Raw genomic sequence first — 21,739 nt, 5'->3', positions numbered from 1 at the left:
GCTCTTACACAACTGAAGGCAGTAGTTTTTTTTTGATTTGGATTCTCAGCTGCTAAAACCAAAACCAATTCCAGGAGAATTACCATTTTACTAATGTCAGCAAGTTGCCCATGCCCGCACGGAATTGTAAATGGGGAGGGGGGGATGAGAAGGCAAAAATGCAAATGCTGTCTTCTGTCATCAAGCTGGCAATCATGGGAGATACGATTCACATTGAAATCCTCCAATGGTGGTCAGGTGCTGCATTTGAAACTATTTGTTCGATACATGTAGCTTTTTGATGCTTCGGGTCAGGAATAAAAATTTGTATTGGTGTCAAAGCCAGTGATCAATTGTAAATTAATAGTAGGATGGTTGATCAAATGAATACCAACTGGCTCATTAATAACTCATAATGGGAGTGGTCTGGTCAAATATGGTGCAAATCCATATGATGATTGACTAATAATGTCCTTGGGACATATAGTGATGGGCAGTGAAAAATAATTATATCTATGAAAAGGCAATGTGATGCAGTCTCTCCAAAATCAATCATAAAAAGTTTGGAAAGACCATATTAAATCAGATTACAAAACTGGAAGAACCTCCCCCCACCCCCTTGAAAAGACAAACATTGGCCTCGAGCCTTTCACTTCCGATGAAATGTATGTTTCTCCCACATGCACAATTTTGCAATCTCCACACACTCTGAAAGCCCATCAACCTCAAACCACTCTTACTTACCCCTCGGCCCCTGTACCCTCACATCTAATGGAGCCTGCCCAGCCTTGCTGGCATCCACTGCGAAGTTCTGGGGAACATTCGCTCGTACACCAGTTCCCAGGCCTGGCCCAGACACCCTCACCTTGCTTGGATCGACAAAATCCCGCACAGGCACACGGAAAGGACTACCTGCAAGGAAACAACAGCAAAAAGATTGTATGACTGACAAGAATGATTTTTCTGTATCACAGCCTTAGTTACATGATTGTTAATCACAATGTGACATGGCAATTGGAAGATGGACAAATTAACCAAATATACAAGTTTATGTCAATCAAAATGTACATTTTGAGAACTTTACATCCAGAGAGTGGCAAAGAAATTTCTGCTTAATGTTGTTGGTAAGAGTGTTGCAATATTCTCAGTATCCACACACCTGGAACAGGTAGGCCTCCAAAAGTAATGTTAAAGTCATAATCTCCAGGGACATAAGGAGTGTAATCCACCATGCAGCTTCCATCCTTGTTGTCTTTGCAAGCCATCTTGGCCTCTGATGGCCCTTCGATGGCCAGGCCGAGTCCACCAGCTCCTGCACCCCTGCACAATCAGCAGATTCACAAGGTTGTGTTCACACTGGTGCAGCTACTAACAGGATGCAAAGGCTTGGCAATAACAAACATTATACACAATGTAATTAAATAAATCAAACAGGATGATCACATAAATAATGGCAAGATAAAGGAAAATCTCACTCACCCTCCAAATAATAATAATAATAAACAAGCTCAAATGAACCAAGATCCTCACCCTCTTAATGATGACGTCATAAAAACGAATATGACATCATTGTGATGTATCAGGTTTGCGATAAATTATCTGTGCTAATGCCCGGCTTGATTCCCGCAAACAAAATTCAAACAGCTTGCCTAGTTTCGGAGATAATGGTATAGGTGATTTCCATTAGCGGCGATATTATGACGTCAACTTTTTTTTGTAGGAAGAATTTCCAAAATCGGAGATGGTTACTGCCTGCGCGTGGGCTTTCTGCATATACATGGCAAGTTTCACGAAGATCCGATGAAAACTCTGGGTTGTGAAACAAAAAATAGGAATGACGTCACAAAAATTGATAAGACGTCATAGTGATGTTTCATATGTGCGGTAATTAATCTCTGCTAATGCCATGTTCGATTCCCGCAAACAGAATTCAAAAAGCTTGCCTAGTTTCGGAGATAATTTTTTAGGAGATTTCCATTAGCGGAGATATTTTGACGTCATAACTTTTTTTCTCGGAGGATTTTTCAAAATCCGAGATGGTTACTGTCTGCGCACGGTAATTTTACATATTTATGCCAAGTTTCAGGAAGTTTCGATGAAAACTGTAGGCTGTGAAACAAAAAAGGCCACAAGAAGAAGATGAAGAACAACAACGTGAGAAAGACTTAGAGATCCTCCACAAGCATATTCACGAGAAAAACAGTGAAACAATAAATATTTTGGCATGGTACTTTTATGAAGATAAGGCAGGCGACACCACACCTAGTTTCCACAGTGAACTTGTTGGACTTGTGGCAAAGGCCGGATTCGAGACCAGGTCCATAAACTCTGACACGAGAAGGGTCACACCCATCGCTCACAGCAATCTGAAAGGGGCTTCCAGGCACTGGTGCACCATCATAGGTCACTTCGAGTGTATGAGGACCTAAAGAGTGATCAAGCATGCATCTGTCATTCAGGTTGATCATTCCTCCACTTTGAAATTTGAACAGCAAATTAAAAAAACACGCACACGCACACGTGCGCGCACACACGCACTTATCAAAACAGGGTTGTCAGCATTATTCAAGGAAAACTAAACAAAATTTCAACAACAGAACGAGTACATCACATCATCATTGACTTTTTCACTTTATATCCTTGCATCCAATAAATAAATATCATTTTCTGTCTGTCTGTGTGCAACACCAATCACACCAAAACTCATGGTCAATTGCCACTAAACTTGGCACATGGACAAAGTTAGACCTCATGGTGAATATGGGCTACTTGGATTTTTGCGCTGTACACGTCCCCAGATAGTGGGGCAACTTAGCTAAATATAGCATGACAATTGTGCATTTTGTGAGGAAAGCACCAAATTTGGCACACGAGTAGCCTATCATATTATGAACAGATTTGGATATTGGGCCATCTCAAATTTTTTGATGGCAGTGGAAAATGGCTGCCACAGCCATCAGCGGCTGAATTTGAGATGGCCCAATATCCAAATCTGTTCATAATATGTTCGGCTACTAGTGTGCCAAATTTGGTGCTTTCCTCACAAAATTCTTCTCACGAGAGGAGGTACAGGCTTCATTTTTTGCAGCGCACATTCTGCCTGGATGGTGCCACCACACAGAGTACAAGAGGTCGATGTCAAATTGTGTGTGTGTGTGTGTGTGTGTGTGTGTGTGTGTGTGTGTGTGTGTGTGTGTGTGTGTGTGTGTGTGTGTGTGTGTGTGTGTGTGTGTGTGTGTGTGTGTGTGTGTGTGTGTGTGTGTGTGTGTGTGTGTGTGTGTGTGTGTGTATTGCCATTTATTTTGGTGAGGCTCCTCCTGCTGATTTATCACCTTTTGGTGAGAAATCAACTGCACGGTTTCTTCACCATTTATGTTTCTTATGTGTTTGAGTCTTGTGTATTTGAAAAGTATGGGTTGACTGACTGCCTGAACACAACTTAAGCTGTGGATCAACTGATGTGGATCCGTGACCAAGGATGTGGATCCACCATTTGGAGAGGTGCTGAGCTGAAAGCATCCAAATCCTGAGGAAGAACGGTGCCCAGCTGATGATACATGAGTTCAGGAAAGTGTGCGCATGTGTGTGTGTGTGTGTGTGTGTGTGTTTTACTACAACACTTGGATAATGTAAACAAAACAAAACAAAAAAAGGTAAAAAAAAAAAATAAATAAATAAATAAATAAATATATATATATATATATATATATATATATATATATATATATATATATATATATATATATATATATATATATATATATATATATATATATATATATATATATATACACACACATGTGTCAAAAACTTGGTAAAATGGTGCATAGTTTGCCAATCATTATACAAACTGGACGGGCACCCAGTAGAGTGCATACCTCCACCACGTAACGCCTGATCTAAGAGAACATATCGGGCCCATTACATTTTTTAAATATCGTGCTATACAGTACTGTATAGTTTTTGGTCCAAACTCTCAATGGTGAAGAATCACTTTAAAATTTAAATAATTCTTGTATCCGGATCCAGATATTCACCAAAATCAAATCAATTCGGCCTTGCGAAACATCCAACCTGTCCACATCTTTTTGCGATATCTTGCTACATATCGGTTTTTCCCGACCTCTCAATGGTGAAGAATCACTTAAAAAAAAAAAAAAAAAAAATTAAATATATATATATATATATATATATATATATATATATATATATATATATATATATATATATATATATATATATATATATATATATATGCCTGGTGTTGGCGCAGTGGTTAGGGATCCAAAAGGTCCTGAGTTCAAGCCCCGTTGGACCACTGAATTAATACACCAGGGGGTTGACTCAGCCTGCGAAATGAGTACCAGTGTACTGGGCCGGTGTATACCCCGGTTAAATAGGTGTACCATATCCCTGTGTCGTAAGAGGCGACCAGGGTTGCGTCAGGAAGGGCATCCGGCGTAAAACATGTGCCAAATCACTATGTGGATCATACGGATGATCCGCTGTGGCGAACCCTAACGGGAGCAGCCGAAAGAAGAAGATATATATATATATATATATATATATATATATATATATATATATATATATATATATATATATATATATATATATATATATATATATATATATATATATATCAGATCCGGATCCAGATCTTCACCAATATTGAATTAATTCTTCCTTGTCACACACCCAACGTGTCCACCAAGTTTCACCGAATCCGTCCACATCTTACTGAGATATAATGCTATATATCGTTTTTGGCCCAATCTCTTTATGGTGAAAAATCACTTTTAAAATTATAATAGTCAGATCCAGGATCTGAATCTTCACCAACATCCAATCAGTTCATCCTTGTCACACCGAACCCATCCACAAAATTTCATCCGGATCCGTTGACAACTTTTTGAGATTTTCTGTACACAAACAAACAGACAAACGGGTGAAAATAACCTCGTTCACCTTTGGTGGCAGAGGTAATAAGAAAATAAGACATTATGTGACGTAATTTGGCACCTCAGTGACCACACCCTAACCAACTCCTTTTGGTGAAACTACAAATCGACAAATTTTATAGAAAGTAAAGAAATCCACCTAATTGGCAAAATACTGCATGCAAATTTCACAACCTTCAATTAATCATTCTACCCTTTGGAAAATATTATATAGAGTCCAGAGAACAATGACTAAAAGAAAAGAAAATAACTTTGCACCATATTTGTTTTTGAAATATACTTTGTCAAAACAGCAACAACAGTTCAAAACGATCCTTACACATACACAGGCATGCACAATACCTTCTTCTGCTGGCGTATACTGCACTTGATATGTTCCATCCTGGTTATCACAAGGCACAACTTCATGTTGAGCACCAGATGGGGCCTCAAGTCTAGCGTGGACTGGCTTCTCGGCTGTGCGGCCAAGAGCACGAGCGTCCACCATCACCTCAGTCTCAACATCACGCAATGCTGTTGGTTTAAAAAAAATAAATAATAACAATAATCATAAAATCTCCAACACAGAGACTATGACAAACACTCATTTCAACCACAATGGGGACTAACGCAGAGTTTCTGCTTACCTTTTTCTACCCCTGGTCCATAAACGCGCACACCGCTGAGGTCAAGCGATGGTTCCACTTTGAGAGTGGTGGGGAAGTTTGGAACAGGCTGGCCACCATAGGTCATGCCCACTGCATGAGGCCCAGTACAATGAGGTACATAGCTCACACCATAAATGCCATCTCGTTTCTCATCTACTGTGACATCAGCTGGCAATCCTCGTTCTGGTGCCACGGTAACATCGAGTGGTGCAGAGCCAGCACGAGAGCAATCCACTGCGAAAGATGAAGGCTGGCCCACATGACCTTTCTGCAGACCAGGTCCTGATGCACGCACCTTGCTTGGATCGAACTTGGAGCCGACAACAGCTGAGACACAAAACAAAATTGATAATTTTAGGCGACTAATAGCTTGTTACTTTAGGATATGGAGTACCAAGTGCACTAAAATCCACAAGCAAAATATCTCCCACGTTCCAAGCATTACCTTTGAATGGCGAGCCAGGAATATGGCAACCAGCAAAAAGGATGTTTATGAGGTAGTCTCCTGCCTGAGGTGGGACATACGATGCAGAGCATGTACCATCACCGTTATCTCGACACTCCAGCCGTGCCTCGCTTGGACCTTCAACAGTCAGCGCGAGCCCGCCCATGCCAGCACCCTTGGTGTCCACTGTGAAAGGAGCTGCCTTACCAATCTCACCACCTTTAAGACCTGGACCCGTTGCTCGCACCTGTATTTCACACAAAGAAAATGAGAGGAATTCGAAGGAAATAAAAAAAATTCAGTACAACGTCGTTTGGATAACAATCCATTCGAGGGCACTGCAAGATTTATCCGGTTCATCTATTGAACAATAACTCGATGCTCATTGACATATGCATTGGTGGAGAAATGGACAGAATTCTAATGCCTGAATACCAAAGCCTTATTTATTCATGCAAATGCAGCATTTCATACGAAGACACCAATAAATATGTACTGCGTTTTAGCAGCAGCAAAACCGTTTCTCAGCGACTATCCATTTTATGCTTCCGAAGGAATTAATGTCCTGGATGGCATTCACTGCAAAAATACCGTCAGTGGCATAACAAAGGGAACACATGAGCATTGCAATTGAATTTAGTTTTTTTGCTGTTATTAATTAGTTATTCAGAAAATGAACAAGTTATTGTGGTGTGTACTACAATTTGTGACCAGGCCATGATCATCTTGCCAATAAAAACAACAACTGTGAAAATGACAGACTTTAAAACTAAAATCCAACTGTTCTCTTCTCATAGGGTTACTACAGGAACAAGACAAGATAAAAATACATTTTGTAAATGAAACCCTCCCCCACCAAAACAAAACAATGAATCAGAGGAAAGTGAGAGTATGATAGAAAGGGTCAGAATGACAAACATACAAACATACAAAGGTAGCGGAAGAGGCCTCATCCAAATTAATGGACAACACAACATTTCCTTTCGTGTGAAAATACAAATTTGCAAAAACAAACAACTCAGTAAATATAGGCAAATTAATCAGGAGAGGAAAGATAATGATGTGATCCACATAGATTTAAAGTGGAGGAACTCTACAAGCGTTTCAGGTCATGATGAAATTTCTACAAGCATTGGTCTCTGTTTTCCACACAAGAAAGATTTGTGGAAAAGCCAATTGACAGTGGGAAACAGAGAAAAAAGAGAGAGAGAGAGAGAGAGAGAGAGAGAGAGAGAGAGAGAGAGAGAGAGAGAGAGAGAGAGAGAGAGAGAGAGAGAGAGAGAGAGAGAGAGAGAAAAAAAAAAAGAGAGAGAAAAAGAGAGAGAAAAAGAACAAGGAAAAAAAAAAAGAGAGGGAAAGAAAATGAGAAATAAAAAGAGTAAGAAAAAGAGTAAGAAAAAGAGAAATAAAAAGAGTAAGAAAAAGAGAAAAAGAGTAAGAAAAAGAGAAAGAAAAAGAGAAAGAAAAAGAGAAAGAAAAAGAGAAAGAAAAAGAGAAAGAAAAAGAGAAAGAAAAGAGAAAGAAAAAGAGAAAGAAAAAGAGAAAGAAAAAGAGAAAGAAAAAGAGAAAGAAAAAGAGAAAGAGAGAAAAAAAAAGAAAGAGAAAGAAAAAGAAAGGAGGAGGAAACAAACCAAGTTAGAAAGTTGGGTTCGATCGGGTTAATTGGGGTAAAAACATCGCAGGAAAGAATGGGGGAAGTGGATGGGGCATAATATGGCAGTGCACTGCCTGCTTAAAGCTCAAGAGAGAAGAATGGGATTGAACAGGCGGAAAAAGGTGATTCTGCACGTTGGAGAAAAGAGGAACATAAGAAAAGTGCATAGAAAAACCTGGATTTTGGGAGTTGAACCAAGAGGGGGTTACGAGAAGAACGCCCATGTACTGAAGGAGCTCAGGAGGGTCAGGGGGAGTAAGAACAGGAGAGGAGGAAAAAAAAAATCAAACCGATGTGTCAGTCTCATGTTGGGGGGAAAGGCCTTATGCTTTGGCCAAATCAAGACATGTCAATCATGTTAAGAGTTTTAGATTCCAGAGATACAATATAGGGCTCCAGCCCATAGGGGAGAACAGCACTCCATTGAGCTACAGACAAGAACCTTTTTGACAGAGCAGTTTCAATTTATCAAGGAGTTACTTGGAGCGACGGTGGATGCCCAGTGTCATGCTGGCTTTGGAGGTCAGCCTTAATACAAGATCAGCCCAGGAGAGGTCGTGGCAGATTGTGAGGCCGAGGTGTTCAAAAGACAGGCCTCTTCCTATGGCTTACCATGAAAATACATAAGTGTGTTAGCCTGACAATCATTCCGGGGCAACAGGGTGAGACTGAGATTTGCCGGCATGAAAAGACATTTTCCATTTGTCAGACCAACATCTAATCAATTCAAGATCAGCACAGTGACGCAGCTTATGCTATAAATCTGTGCAATAGGATAATTAAATATAAAATACAATGTGGGGCTACATGCAGAGGAGAAGGATTTCCAAAGCATCAGAGGTCGTTTATGCAAATGATGACCAAGACGGAGCCCAAGATACGGCCTTCAAACATTCCAGGCATACATAGAAGCGGACAGGATTCCATCGATACCAAAGCATTGGAGAGGAGGAAGTCAGTCAGGTATCAGAGACCTTGTATGCCACAGGCAGCCATCATAACAGAGGAGGATGCCACAGTGTTGAATGTCCAATATATGTCCAGGGACATGTTCCTGGCCTCTTGTTTGTGATTTAGGGCCTCCGACCATTGTTGAAAGAAGCATTTGCAGGTTCATCATGATGACGGAACCCATTATGGCCATGTGATCAGGCTGTTTGAAGAGGAAAGACTTGACATTGGCAGCAATGGAGTACTGCTCTCCCCCATTGGTGAATAGCAACATATCTATTTTGTCTGGATTCTGTGGAACCGAAACTCAACATTAATGGCATCTCCCAAGATTATGAAAAAGCAAAACTTGTTGCTCTTATTGCAGAAGGATTGCAGGCCTCTATTTTTAAATACCTCTCAGGTCAAACTCCATCCACTTTTTCAACCCTCCGATGTAAAAAAATTAACAAAGAAATTAAACTATGAACTTTAACTTAATACCACCATTTGACATGACTACAGGTTATATAAGCCAATGGAACATTTGTACTGGTCACAACTGCATAAAGTTAATATTTTCATAGACACCTTGCTGGGGTTTGCAGGGAGAACACCTTCTGGTGAGAATGGGCTTCCAGGGATGGGATGCCCATCATACAAGATGTCCACCTTGTAAGGCCCTTCGTCCTTGGGAATGAAGCGGACCGTGTGGGAATCCCCACTCAGCCCCGTGTCAAGCTTGCAAGGGACCGGCTTATGCAATGGAGAAGTCACACGGACATCCACCTTACCCTGGCCACCGGTACCACGTGTTGACACCCGGAACTCCTGGTCCTTTCCAACTTCCATTTCTGTCAAAGTCGTGAGGGTTAAGGACAGAATAGTTATCAATAATAAAGCAGAGTACATTTCAAATCCATGCAATGTTATCTTAACTTGCTCTCATTTGGGGCATTCAAAAAGTTATATGATAGAGAGAGAGGTAGAGAACACACAATCGTCAAAAACATGCCAAGAAGGCCAATAAATAATAGTTGGGAGGGTCAAAGTCCCTCAGAGGAAAGAAAAGCTTAAAGGCGATTGAGTAGAGCGGGACCTTGATCCTGCAGGATAAAAGGAGAAAAGACTAAAGCTTTAGGCTAGTGACAAGTTAAGAACATGCAACGGGGAATAACTCTGCAAGGAACATAGATTACCCAAGAGGAACACCATTAAAAGCCGTGGGAGGAAAACACGGAATCGATAAAGTAGAGAGGGTACAGGACTGGGTGAGACAATGAAAAACACTGGAGAGCACTAGCAGCGTGTCTAATGGAGTCACAAGCTGAGACAGAACGTAAACGACGAGGTTCGGAAGGAACCTTGAACCAACGAGAAACACAAGGTTAACGAGCCAGGAGAATGGCTAAGTGGGAAATAGATGTGTTATGAATGTTTGTAGTTACCTCTTTGGACGTATTTGTGAATACAATGTGATTGGAAAGGTTGAGTTTGGTGTTAGACGCAAGTTGAGTGTTCCAACCTGGAACTTGTATGTGTGGAACAACTTGTACGTTTGTATAGAGATAATGATTGGTCGTCATCGTAAATTGTGAAGACTTTCGATGAGGTGAAATGCGCACACCAAATCCAGAGGAAATGAGGCGACCGATTCTGCACATGTTGTTAATTAATTGTGCGGGGCGAATGTCATTAAGAGTGTTTTTACTGGATTGAGGTGTGTGTGTGTGTGTGTGTGTGTGTGTGTGTGTGTGTGTGTGTGTGTGTGTGTGTGTGTGTGTGTGTGTGTGTGTGTGTGTGTGTGTGTGTGTGTGTGTGTGTGTGTGTGTGTGTGTGTGTACTTAATAGGGAATTGGAATCACGCATGGTGGTCAGGAAAGGAGTCTGTGCAAGCCTGACTTGCTAAGCTGTCGGATTATGTAAAGATTGTTCGTGAATGGCTAAATATTACGGGTTTATGACTGATAAAATAATATTAATTAATTGTGTAAATTACTGTGGGGATTTGAGATTTTGCTTCAATCGATGTTACGGGTTCGTTTTAAAGTCAATTTGGATTCTGTTTTCATTTTTGGTGGTCGTTAAGCATGCTTAATACTTGATTGTCGAAAATCTGTTGAAAAAAAACTGATATTTTATGGGGTTTTTGCGGGTCACGTGACGCCGCGGGTTTTAGCATGCACCACAAAAGCCCGAGAATTGTCCCGTCGAGGGACTGCGTATTGTTAGGGTCTGGGAGATTAATTTTAACATTTTGGAAGGGTTGAGGACGTGCTTTATAGGTTTCTGTAAAAATTCCGATGAAAAATGAACGTTTTAAGATGTAAAAATATTTGTCACGTGACTTAGATCGGTAAAACAGGCGCGCTGATATGACGTATAATGCTCGTACGTGTGTGCGATGGTGTAATCGCACGGCCTAATCAAATTACATTCAGGATACGAAATTGATTAATAAGGACATTAACTTTGCTGGTAAAATATTGAAGCCAAAGAATTGCTTGATTTTTGTCTTTTGAGAGCGAGTGCCCACGCTCTCAGGACATAATAACAAATAGCTCCGCAAAGTGGGCGTAACCCCTCAGCCCATGCATTGTAAAAGGAAGCAGTAATATCACGATGATGCAGTCAGTTAGAGCACGTTGGACGTCATATCGAAAATCAATGAGACTTCAAGATGGCTACCGTGGCGGCAAGTGAAAATCGCAGCACGCCCATTTTTGAAAGGAACCTTCCTCTACTCAACTCCAACACACACACACACACACACACACACACACACACACACACACACACACACACACACACACACACACACTGCAAAAATGCATTTAATCGGACAAGGCAAGCCATTCTCGAAATTGACGAAAAACAATTTTAAGACGACTGCCGTGGCGACCACACTGAAAATCGCAGCACGCCCATTTTCGAAAGGAACCTTCCTCTACTCAACCCCAACACACCCTGCAAAAATGGATTTAATCGGACAAGGCGTTCTACTCGAAATAAACGGAAACAAATTACAAGATGGCTGCCATGGAGGCCACATTGAAAAGCGCAGCGCACCCATTTTTGAAAGGAAGCTTCCTCTACTCAGTCCCAATATACCCTGCAAAAATGGATTTAATCGGACAAGGCATTCTCCTCGAAATTAACGGAAACCAAAAGTTGACGGACGCCCGAACACCTTGGTATGAACTTTGACCTCTGTGACCTTGAAAAGTAGGTCAAATCAAAAACCCGGGTTATATATCATGTATACTCATCAGATATACCCGTGATAAAAATTTGGCGATGATCCAGCCATTTGTTCAGGAGAAATAGCCATTTTCTAGGTCCTCTACTCAGTCCCAATATACCCTGCAAAAATGGATTTAATCGGACAAGGCATTCTCCTCGAAATTGACGGAAACCAAAAGTTGACAGATGCCCGGACAATGCCTGTGACAACAATACCCCTTAGCCAATTCGGGCTGAGGGGTAAAAAGGCAGATAACCAAATTAAAATATACATACATCTCGATATTTTCATTCTAATTATAAGTTGAAAGATTAAAAATTTGCATTCGTACTTGCAGGAAATCGACTTGCACCAATCAAAATAAACAGAATTTTAAAATCTTGAAGAGATCATCACAACAAAACTTGCATTTTGCAAACAAACAAATTTAAAAGGGCACTGGTGTAATATTGGAGGCATTCATTCATTGTACCTTTATGTTACAATTCCCTAAAATTAGAGCGGAATCCGAATACCAGTTAATGACACCAGTTGTGGCCAAAACAAAATATAATGAAACATTACAAGCTGTGATAACCAAAGCATTTAGAATGTTTTAAGATAAGTGCAAGAAGCTAAGAACATGCATTTTCTCTTATTATCAACAATGGGAGGGTAATTATGCACACAATGAATGATGGCTGCATTTTTGACTCAGTGATCTGTCTTCTCCAATGGAAAGTCTCGCCGTTACACAGTTGGCTGTCTGCAGAATAACTTGAAGGCTTCATCGTACAAAGATAAAATTTGGCAGACTTTTTTTTTAATCCTTTGAACCTGAGTGGCCGTTTTACCAACCACTAGTCAAACTTCCATTTCCTCAAGCAGCCAGTATGCTGGCCCCTATTCAAACCTCCATATACCCGAGTGGCCGGATTTTTCTCCAGGGAGCCCAGGGAAGGGGAGTTGAAAGTCCATGGAGTTTAGGGTTAAAAGGGTTAAAGCTAATCAAGGAAAAGCCGACCATATTTTAGTGCAATTTTACATTTGAGGTCTCATGTTAGAGTATGACATTTTTCCAAAAAATAAATCTAGGATGGTAAGGATCAAGTGGTTGAAATGTTGCACACCACTTCAGGCTGAACCAAAGTACAGTTGATTAAATTTTGGTGCATTTTAATTGGTTTAGTGAAGGTCCCAGGTTTGACAATTGAGGAGAAATCTCACTCGTTACTGTATGAATGATGCCAAACTCCTCATAATCAAGTTTTCAATAACAATCATTGCAGTTGCAGTCATTGGATTTGGACCAGTGTCCTGATGCCAGTGCAACGCTGGACTGTGTGGTGGACATGAGGTCAAACCTTTCACCCGAACGATCACCAATTTAGTGACGGATTGGCCTCAGAGACCATACACTATCCACTGGGAAAGTCAAACAGATCTTTTCTTCAGCTTTTAACGTGCAGAAACTCCAAGATTGGCACCTATGTTAATTTCCCCATTTAAAATGGACTGGGGCCGAGCATGAACCCCAGGGAAATGTACCGCAATTTGCACCAAATTTCTAATGGCAGAGAGTTAAACTCATGCCATGGTTACAATTGCCAAATCTCGAACCGCATACCAGGCCGACACATAAGTGGTGAGAAAAACAGAAAAAAGAAAAGGAGGCCCTGAGGGATAGGGAGAACAAGCTTAAGTCAAACGTATTACAATAATGTGTACTCAATACATCAATGTGTGGGAATATAGAGTGCTTATGCAATACCTTACTCAATTACACCATGAGGATTCAGACAGGAACAGGTCACGAAAAAGAAAGAACTTGGTCCCCACGTGATGTTTGCTTGGGGTCGGTGCTAGCTCGGCCAAAGGACAGCAAGAGAGATTGTGAGTGTTTGGCGGGAGGAAGACATATCTGGCTGCATCATGTCCAGGCTCTGTAGCCTCTTGGTACATGTGCACTTGTCTGGTGTCATCAAGTCCTTTGTCTTGTCTATCCACCATGTCCACTCACCGGGCTACACAGGATCTCTCTTGCTCACTACCATCATTGCTCCACATTCTCTGCATCTCCGCTCCTTGCTTGGTGCTGTCCCCACTCATTGGCTTTTCTCACCTCGTGACCGTCCACTAATTAGTTTCCCATCTGACCTCTCAAAGCCTCTGGCCACACCCACAGTGGCGAGCGGTTTCAGGTGGATCCTGGCAATTGACAGCACAGCCGCAGCTCTCGTCTTCATGCACAGTCACAAGGAGTTACTTTTTCAGTCGAGGGGGAAAAGGGGAGGAGAATTGCTGGGGCTTGGAGCTGGTAAAATGTCCATTTAAAGCAACATAGACAGACTACAGAGGGAATAAGTGAAAGACTTGAGGGGAAATGGTGGGGAAGCTTTGAAATTTATTGCAGTGGGGAAGGGTCACAGTCACCAGCTCCTAAACAAACTTCGACACATGTTCTATCATCACACAGAAACCACACACTTATGCTAAATGTTTATTGATGGCATAACTAGTCTATTTTACACCTATTACACCACCCCCCCCCCCCCCCGCAAACCCAACAATATTATCCCTCTCTCTCTCTCCTTTTGCCAAACACCTACTCTTCTTCTCAATAACTGTTTGCAAATAATACCATTTCTCCCCCCCTTTCAGTAAAAATGCAGTCATAATCCAATAGATGACATTTTTATACAAATGGGAAGACATGGAGATTCGAGCAATGCAAAGGAGAGAGATTCAGAAGTATCAAATATATTTATCAAGAAGAATATTCACTGCACAAATACCATGTAGAGCCCTTACATCAAGCAGCGTTTGGTCTTTAAAGGGTCCGGCAGATTTCAGTCCACATCGCGACTGCAGGCATCATCAGTCGAGGCCGAGAAGCTAATCCTTATCCCTCATCAATGGAGTGATAACATGGTGCTAATTTAGCTGTGACATTATTCTGAAGTTCATCTCCTCCAATGTTGTTCTCTTCTATCTGCCTCTAATTATGTGTTAATGACCTCTGGCATGTATCCATTCCGACCAACTTGATAAATGATAAACTCTGGAATTGAGTATGCAAAGAACAAATAACGTTCTGCCTCACAGACCCGCAACTTGAACAATGTCTCCACCTGAGTATCGGTCCGTGCCCCATGATGACAAGAATGTGGACGAGCGAAAAAGTGACTGCACTACACTGTTCTACCCTGACCATTTATAGTTTCACAAGCTATAATTATAATATTTTTATAAGCAGTTTGTTTTATTCATTCCAACAAATTAAGGTCAGCGTATCAAGGCGTGTAGGCCAGGGTCGACATGGTGTTAAGGTGGGGTGATGCGGTGACGGAGCCGCTGGGATTACAGGTTTCCTGGGTCAAAACCAAGATCCAGGCTTTCAATGGCATCTTGGATGCTGCTGTCCTGTCTGTGTCTGTTTGTGGTGAGGATGTTGAGGTCATGGAGAGATTCACTTACCTTGGCAGTGATATTCATGTCTCTGCTGGCTGTGAGTCAGAGGTCAATCGACGTCTGGGTCGGGCCTGGGGAGTCATGGATTCACTGGATAATGGGGTGTGGCACTGCCAGTCCCTGTACGGGAGGACAAAAGTCCGAGTTTTCAGGTCCTTGGTGCTTCCAGTCTTGCTCTATGAGTGAGACTTGGACTCTGACCAAGGATCTGAGATAGAGACTTAATTCCTTTGGTACCAGGTCTCTTCGGAGAATCCTTGGCTATCGCTGGTCGGACTTTGCGTCCAACAAGCGGTTGCTGAGAGAGACTCAAATGAGATTTGTTACCTGCATAGTCTGTGAGCGTCAGCTGCGGATGTATGGACATGTGGCTCATTTTCCTGACGCTGATCCTGCTCACCAGATTCTCTCAGCAAGGGAGTCTCGTGAGTGGAGGAGGCCAATGGGCCGATCACATGCATCGTGGTTGCAGCAGGTTGATCAGCATCTCAAGGAGATGGGGATGGGCCAGGCATCTGCCAGGGGGATGGCCAGACAGAGGCCCCTGGACAACGGCGGAAAGTTGGTGCAGTGACGTGCTGCTCTTGCACATGCTCCCATACCTGACCTGACCTGATGCGGTGACTGTAGGGTACTGTTGTCTTTCAATTTTATTCAGGTTACCATCATACTTGTGAATTTCCCGAGAGAAGAATGTTAGCAGGGATGGGGAGCGAATAAATAAACTTTTATGCAAGAACATCTTAAAGGGGTGATGTCCACAGAATGTAGCTTTTACTTGTTTAAAATGCCTTTGGTTGTGTGGCCAATGAGGTGCAAGGGAATTTGGTTCTGGCCCATGACCAAAAGTATTTGAGGACCCACATGACTAGCATCAACAACCTGGGTCACTCAATTAAGATAGAGTTATTTAGACTTTCGTAAAACATGAAGATTGCCATTTGTACAGCCATAGCAAAAAATTCACTCGGGAGTACACCATGGAAGCCTGGTGTTGGCGTAGTGGTTGGGGTAGTGGCTTGGGATCCAAAAGGTCCTGAGTTCAAGCCCCATGGGCCACTTGAATTAATACACACCAGGAGGTTGACTCAGCCTGTCATCCTTCCAAAGTCGGCGAAGTGAGTACCAGTGTACTGGGCCCGGTGTATGCCCCGGTTAGAATAGGTGTACCATATTCCTGTGTCATAAGAGGTGACCAGGGTTGCGTCAGGAAGGGCATCCGGCGTAAAACCTGTGCCAAATTATTATGCGGATCATAATGGATGAGGAGAAGGAGAAGGAGAAGGAGAAGGAGAAGGAGAAGGAGAAGGAGAAGGAGAAGGAGAAGGAGAAGGAGAAGGAGAAGGAGAAGGAGAAGGAGAAGGAGAAGGAGAAGGAGAAGGAGAAGGAGAAGGAGAAGGAGAAGGAGAAGGAGAAGGAGAAGGAGAAGGAGAAGGAGAAGGAGAAGGAGAAGGAGAAGGAGAAGGAGAAGGAGAAGGAGAAGGAGAAGGAGAAGGAGAAGGAGAAGGAGGAGGAGGAGGAGGAGAAGAAGGAGAAGGAGAAGGAGAAGGAGAAGGAGAAGGAGAAGGAGAAGGAGAAGGAGGAGAAGAAGGAGAAGAAGGAGAAGAAGGAGAAGAAGGAGAAGAAGGAGAAGAAGGAGAAGAAGGAGAAGAAGGAGAAGAAGAAGAAGAAGAAGAAGAAGAAGAAGAAGAAGAAGAAGAAGAAGAAGTACACCATGGCATTGAGGAGCCAAATATTCCCATTCCCTTCTTTTCGATCGTATAAGATCTTGCGACAACTCGTTACTCAGTGCAGTCCCACAGAGACCATTTACCTCTTTTGTTTCCATTCTGCACACTAAATATAAATATTTAAATACAATTGGTTTGATTCCCAACAAAACATTGCAGGTAACAATGTTAAATCACAAATCAAACAAACAAACAAGAACATGAAACTAGAGTACATAGCACACAATATCCCACACAGTGTTCAAGGATATACTTAAAATTAAAAAAAATTTACTCGTGTGGATCGGCTCTCTACACTCGCCTCTCCACCTGTTGTTGCAGATATTGACGTCACAGATTTGCTGTGTTGGCATGATTTACACCAATCATAATAAAACATTTCTATCATAGCAATATATTTGTAATATTGGTGATATTACACTACCGGTCAAAAGTTTTAGAATACCCCCATTTTTCCAGTTTTTACTGAAATTTAAGCAATTTAAGAAATTTAAGCAGAGTACAATTCAATGTACTCTGAAATTAAAGCATAGAACAAATAAACAATTGCAGATAAAAAAAAAAGAAATCATGGAATCGTTTTGTTGAACAAAATTTAATCTCAATTTTTGACTCGTCAGAGTAGCCACCTTTTGCAGATATTACAACCGAACATACTCGTAGCATTCTTTCTACAATGGAAATCAAATATTGTTCGGAAAGTTCTTCCCAACACTGTTGCAGAAGTTCCCACAAATGTTACACTTGTAGGTTGCTTTGCTTTCACCCTTCTGTCCAATTCATTCCAAACCAGCTCGATGGGGTTTAAGTCTTGAGACTGTTGACCATTTCATGATTTGAAGCCTACAATCTTGTTCTTTTCTTCTGAGGTAGTTCTGACATAGCCTGGAGGTATGTTTTGGGTCATTATCTTGCTGGAGGATGAACCCCTGACCAACTTGGCATAGACCAGAGGGTATTGCATGGCACTGCAAAATGCTGTGGTATCCCTTTTGGTTCATGGTGCCAGTCACTCTGTGCAAGTCACCAACTCGGGATACAGAAAAAGAGCCCCAGATCATCACGCTTCCTCCTCCATGTTTGACAATTGGTGTCCATTGACACTGAGGAACCATCCTTTTGTCTACTTGACTGTGTACAAAAACCCTGCGTGACGAACCGAAGATTTCAAATTTTGATTCATCAGTTCATAAGACCTTCTTCCAGTTTTTCAGTTGTCCACTGGTGGTGCTCCATGGCCCAGGCAAGCCTCTTTTTCTTGTTTCACCATCTTAGCAATGGCTTTCTTACTTCCACTCGACCTGTCAAACCTGCACCTCGAAGTCTTCTCCTCACAGTTGAAACTGAGACTTCCTTACTTTGACCAGTGTTAAGCTGTGCTTGAAGCTGCTGTCCTGTGAGCCACTGATCACGCAAACTGTTGACTCTCAGAAACTTGTCTTCTGATTGTGTTTTGGCTTTGGGTCTGCCAGACCTCTTCCTGTCAGAGTTTCCTCCAGTTTCCAAGTGCCTTTTGATAGTGTAGGCAACTGTACTCACTGGCACCTTGGCTTACTTTGCAATTTCTCTGAAGGAAAGACCTCCACTTTTAATGGTTATAATGGTCTGTCTGTCTGCCTTTGTTAATTTTCTATTGATCACCATGATAGCAATATACTACTTCCTGCAGTGCAATATTATCCAAATAATGCTTCAGAGGATGGAGCAACACAATCTGTTCCCACTCTGCTTTTATCCAGACAGAGGATTTGCAACTAATCAACAAAAGTTGGGACACCTGTCGGAATAGTTTGCATCAACTTTCAAGGCTTAATTTACTTCCATTGCTGCAGAACAGCTGCAGTTGCCAACCAATTACTTGTTCCCTGAAAAGGGCCTTTTTTAACAACTCTGAAATTTACATTATTTTTCAGTTTTTGGTAACCTAAACGTCTTTTTTTTAACCAGTGGCAGTTTACCGCTTAGCTTTATACCATTTCAGGTTATTCACTGGACTTGAACTGCTTAAATTTCAGTAAAAACTGAAATATTGGAGTGTTCGAAAACATTTAACCAGTAGTGTATATATATATTTGAAATTTCATTTAAGACAAGGTCCAAGTGGTCTAAGTGGTCAAGGGTCTAAACGGTGTTGACGTCCAAGGGGTCTAAACCAGTGGTTCTCAAACTTTTTTTGACTACCGCCCCTTATGCCCTCTTGGACCAGCCCAATGCCCCCTTGTCCTATCGTTCGTGGTCGGACACCCAGTGGGCAATAGAATAGTCCGAATTTATATAGATAGGAAGCAAAAATAACCAAAGCCAAATATTTTCTGAATAATATTTTACTTTATTTTACTTTACTTTTCTATTTCATTTTACACTACCTACAATGTTTCAGCAGAACAGGTCCAGGTGAGGCAAAGTGGGAATCTGTTATCACAGGTTCAAATACCGTTAGTGTGAAGGGTGGGCCTGGTGACTCGCTGCGAGATTACGAACGTCTGGCTCCATCTCAGTGAGGTAGAGACACAGATCGCCCCTCTTGGTTATGTCAAGGCGGTTTCGATACTTGGTCAGCAGCACCATCACGGCGCTGAACCCTCTTTCAATGAGGTATGATGTGGGGAACGCCATCAGCAGCAGTTCTGCCTCTGTCCACATTGCTGGGTATTCGTCCCGCTCCAGAATCCAGAATTTTCCGTATTCATGCTGCAAGAATCTTGCCTTCGCCTCATCATCATTCCACAGGTTGATAATTTCGTCCTGTAATTCGCGCTTCACATCTCGAATGTCACATTTGAATGGGTTGATCACCCGTGCTGGCACCGACAGTTCTAGCATGTCTCTGAAACGCTGCTCCATATCACCACGAATCTTCTCAAGGTGATTGCAAGAAACAAACAGCTCTTCATCAGAAACAGCAGTTTCCTTTGCCAACCGGGGAAAGTGGTACATATCTCTGCGGCCGAGGGTTTCCCTGTGCAGAGTCGCCTTGGTTACGAACGCGCTGATCACTTTCTTTGCTTTAATCAGCGTCATATGGTCACCCTGGAGTTGTTTGTTGACATCATTCAGTACACTGAATATGTCCGCGAGGTAAGCCACATCATGCTCAATCACATTCACTTTCTCCGATAAATCTGTATTAATTTCCGACAGAAACTCGACCACTGTCGAGAAGAGGGCATGGAAATGGGTCAAACAAGTGCCTTTGGACAACCATCGAACTTCGGTATGCAACAAGAGCCTCTCGAATGGTTCATCATTCTCCTGGCAAAGCTGACGAAACAGCTGATCATGCAGAGACGATACCTTGATTTTATTCACTGCTTTGATTACTATTTGGAGTGATGTATGAAGTCTGGTGCTGAGAGCTTTTGCTGCAAGATGCTGGCGGTGCACGACACAGTGAATGGCGAACACGGACTGTACCTGGTTCTTCAGAAGCGCAATAAAACCACGATAGTGGCCAACCATTGCTGGTGCCCCGTCCGTAGCGGAAGCGAGAATGTTCTCCATCGGTATGTTCTTATCAGTAAAGTACTTCTCCAACGTTTGGAAGATGGAAGAACCCTTCGTATGGGTCTGGAGAGAGCAGGCAAACAACAATTCTTCCACCATTTCCTGATCACGGATGAAGCGAACGTAGCAGAGTAATAGAGCTTCACTGTCATGCAAAGTGAACTCATCCAGCTGGATGGCGAAGTGCGTGCTTCTCAGCTCACAACACAGCTTATCTTCTACATCTGATGACATTTCAACCACCTGGCCACGGAATCATTGCTGAGCGCAATCGACGAGAGAACTGGATACAGATCCTGGCCCATATCAGTTTTTATCACTTCCCCAACAGCCGGTTTGATCAACTGTTCACCGATTGAATACGGTTTTCCAGATCTGGCAATGAGCAATGACAGCTTATAAGACGCTTCCAGTCCTTTATCCACGAGCTTTTGGCTGGCTTTGAACATCGTCGTTACCGTGGATCGCTTCTCAAATTTATCTTTCAGCGATTAGAAATAGCTGACCTCTGTGCGAGCCTCATCACTGTGCTTTTTACTCAGGTGCTCGCTCAGTCGAGATGGTTTCATTGCTTCATTGGACAGCGTGATACCACACAACAAACACATCAGTAACTGCGTGTTCGTCAGGGATGGAATGAATCCATACTTGATGTATTCAACGGAATGCCGACGACACTTTTTCTTTGAGGCCGACATCTTGAATCCGACCGGACGTGAAGCTTTTTTGAATAACGAAATCAATTCGCCAAGATGTCGAAAGAGCAACACCAGTGATAAGGCCAAACAATAATTATATATTTCCGGTCTCTGGTCAGCGCGCGCATCTATTTTTACCCTGCACGTCAAAAATTTTTTTTTGAATATTTCCGACGGTAGCTACAACATCCGCCTAAAACACAATGCCGCGCCGCCTCGGTACTTACGCCTCACTGGGAATTGCGCTGCCGGATCAAACATGTATATGGTATTCACACTATGTGTGTATTAAAAAAAAAACACTGACTTGCATTGTTGGTAAACAAGTCTGTAATATGCTTGAAGAACTTAATGATTTTCAGAAGAAATACATTTTAAAATGAGTTCATTATTTACAAAAAGACCTACCTGTCCCATTGCCTGTCTTTAATTTCTCTCTGGATGGCGCCACGGCAAACGAGGAGGACCGCAACGGGCATTGTATGGCCAATTTGCCG

The 21,739-nt window shown here is 42.2% G+C and overlaps 1 protein-coding gene across 3 annotated transcripts in view; it reads right to left on the bottom strand.

Moving 5' to 3' along the window:
- Window positions 1-656: 656 nt before the first annotated feature.
- Window positions 657-21,739, bottom strand: part of LOC147018058 (filamin-C-like) — a 103,706-nt gene continuing 82,623 nt past the window's right edge. For all 3 annotated transcript variants that reach the window (XM_085897351.1, XM_085897352.1, XM_085897353.1), the window contains exons 22-28: window positions 9,208-9,470; window positions 6,033-6,279; window positions 5,567-5,914; window positions 5,283-5,453; window positions 2,242-2,404; window positions 1,139-1,299; window positions 657-891 (exon numbers count right to left, since the gene is read on the bottom strand). In XM_085897351.1, coding sequence (XP_085753477.1) covers window positions 716-891; window positions 1,139-1,299; window positions 2,242-2,404; window positions 5,283-5,453; window positions 5,567-5,914; window positions 6,033-6,279; window positions 9,208-9,470 — 1,529 coding nt within the window. In that variant the 3' untranslated portion in view covers window positions 657-715. The remainder of the gene's footprint in view (window positions 892-1,138; window positions 1,300-2,241; window positions 2,405-5,282; window positions 5,454-5,566; window positions 5,915-6,032; window positions 6,280-9,207; window positions 9,471-21,739) is intronic.

Source organism: Eptatretus burgeri, chromosome 10, assembly GCF_056783735.1.
Source record: "Eptatretus burgeri isolate ZD-2024b chromosome 10, Ebu_testis_v1, whole genome shotgun sequence".
Classification (NCBI taxonomy): Eukaryota; Metazoa; Chordata; class Myxini; order Myxiniformes; family Myxinidae; genus Eptatretus; species Eptatretus burgeri.
The sequence above is the reverse complement of the archived record's forward strand: the minus strand, read 5'-3'. Positions and strand labels throughout refer to the sequence as shown.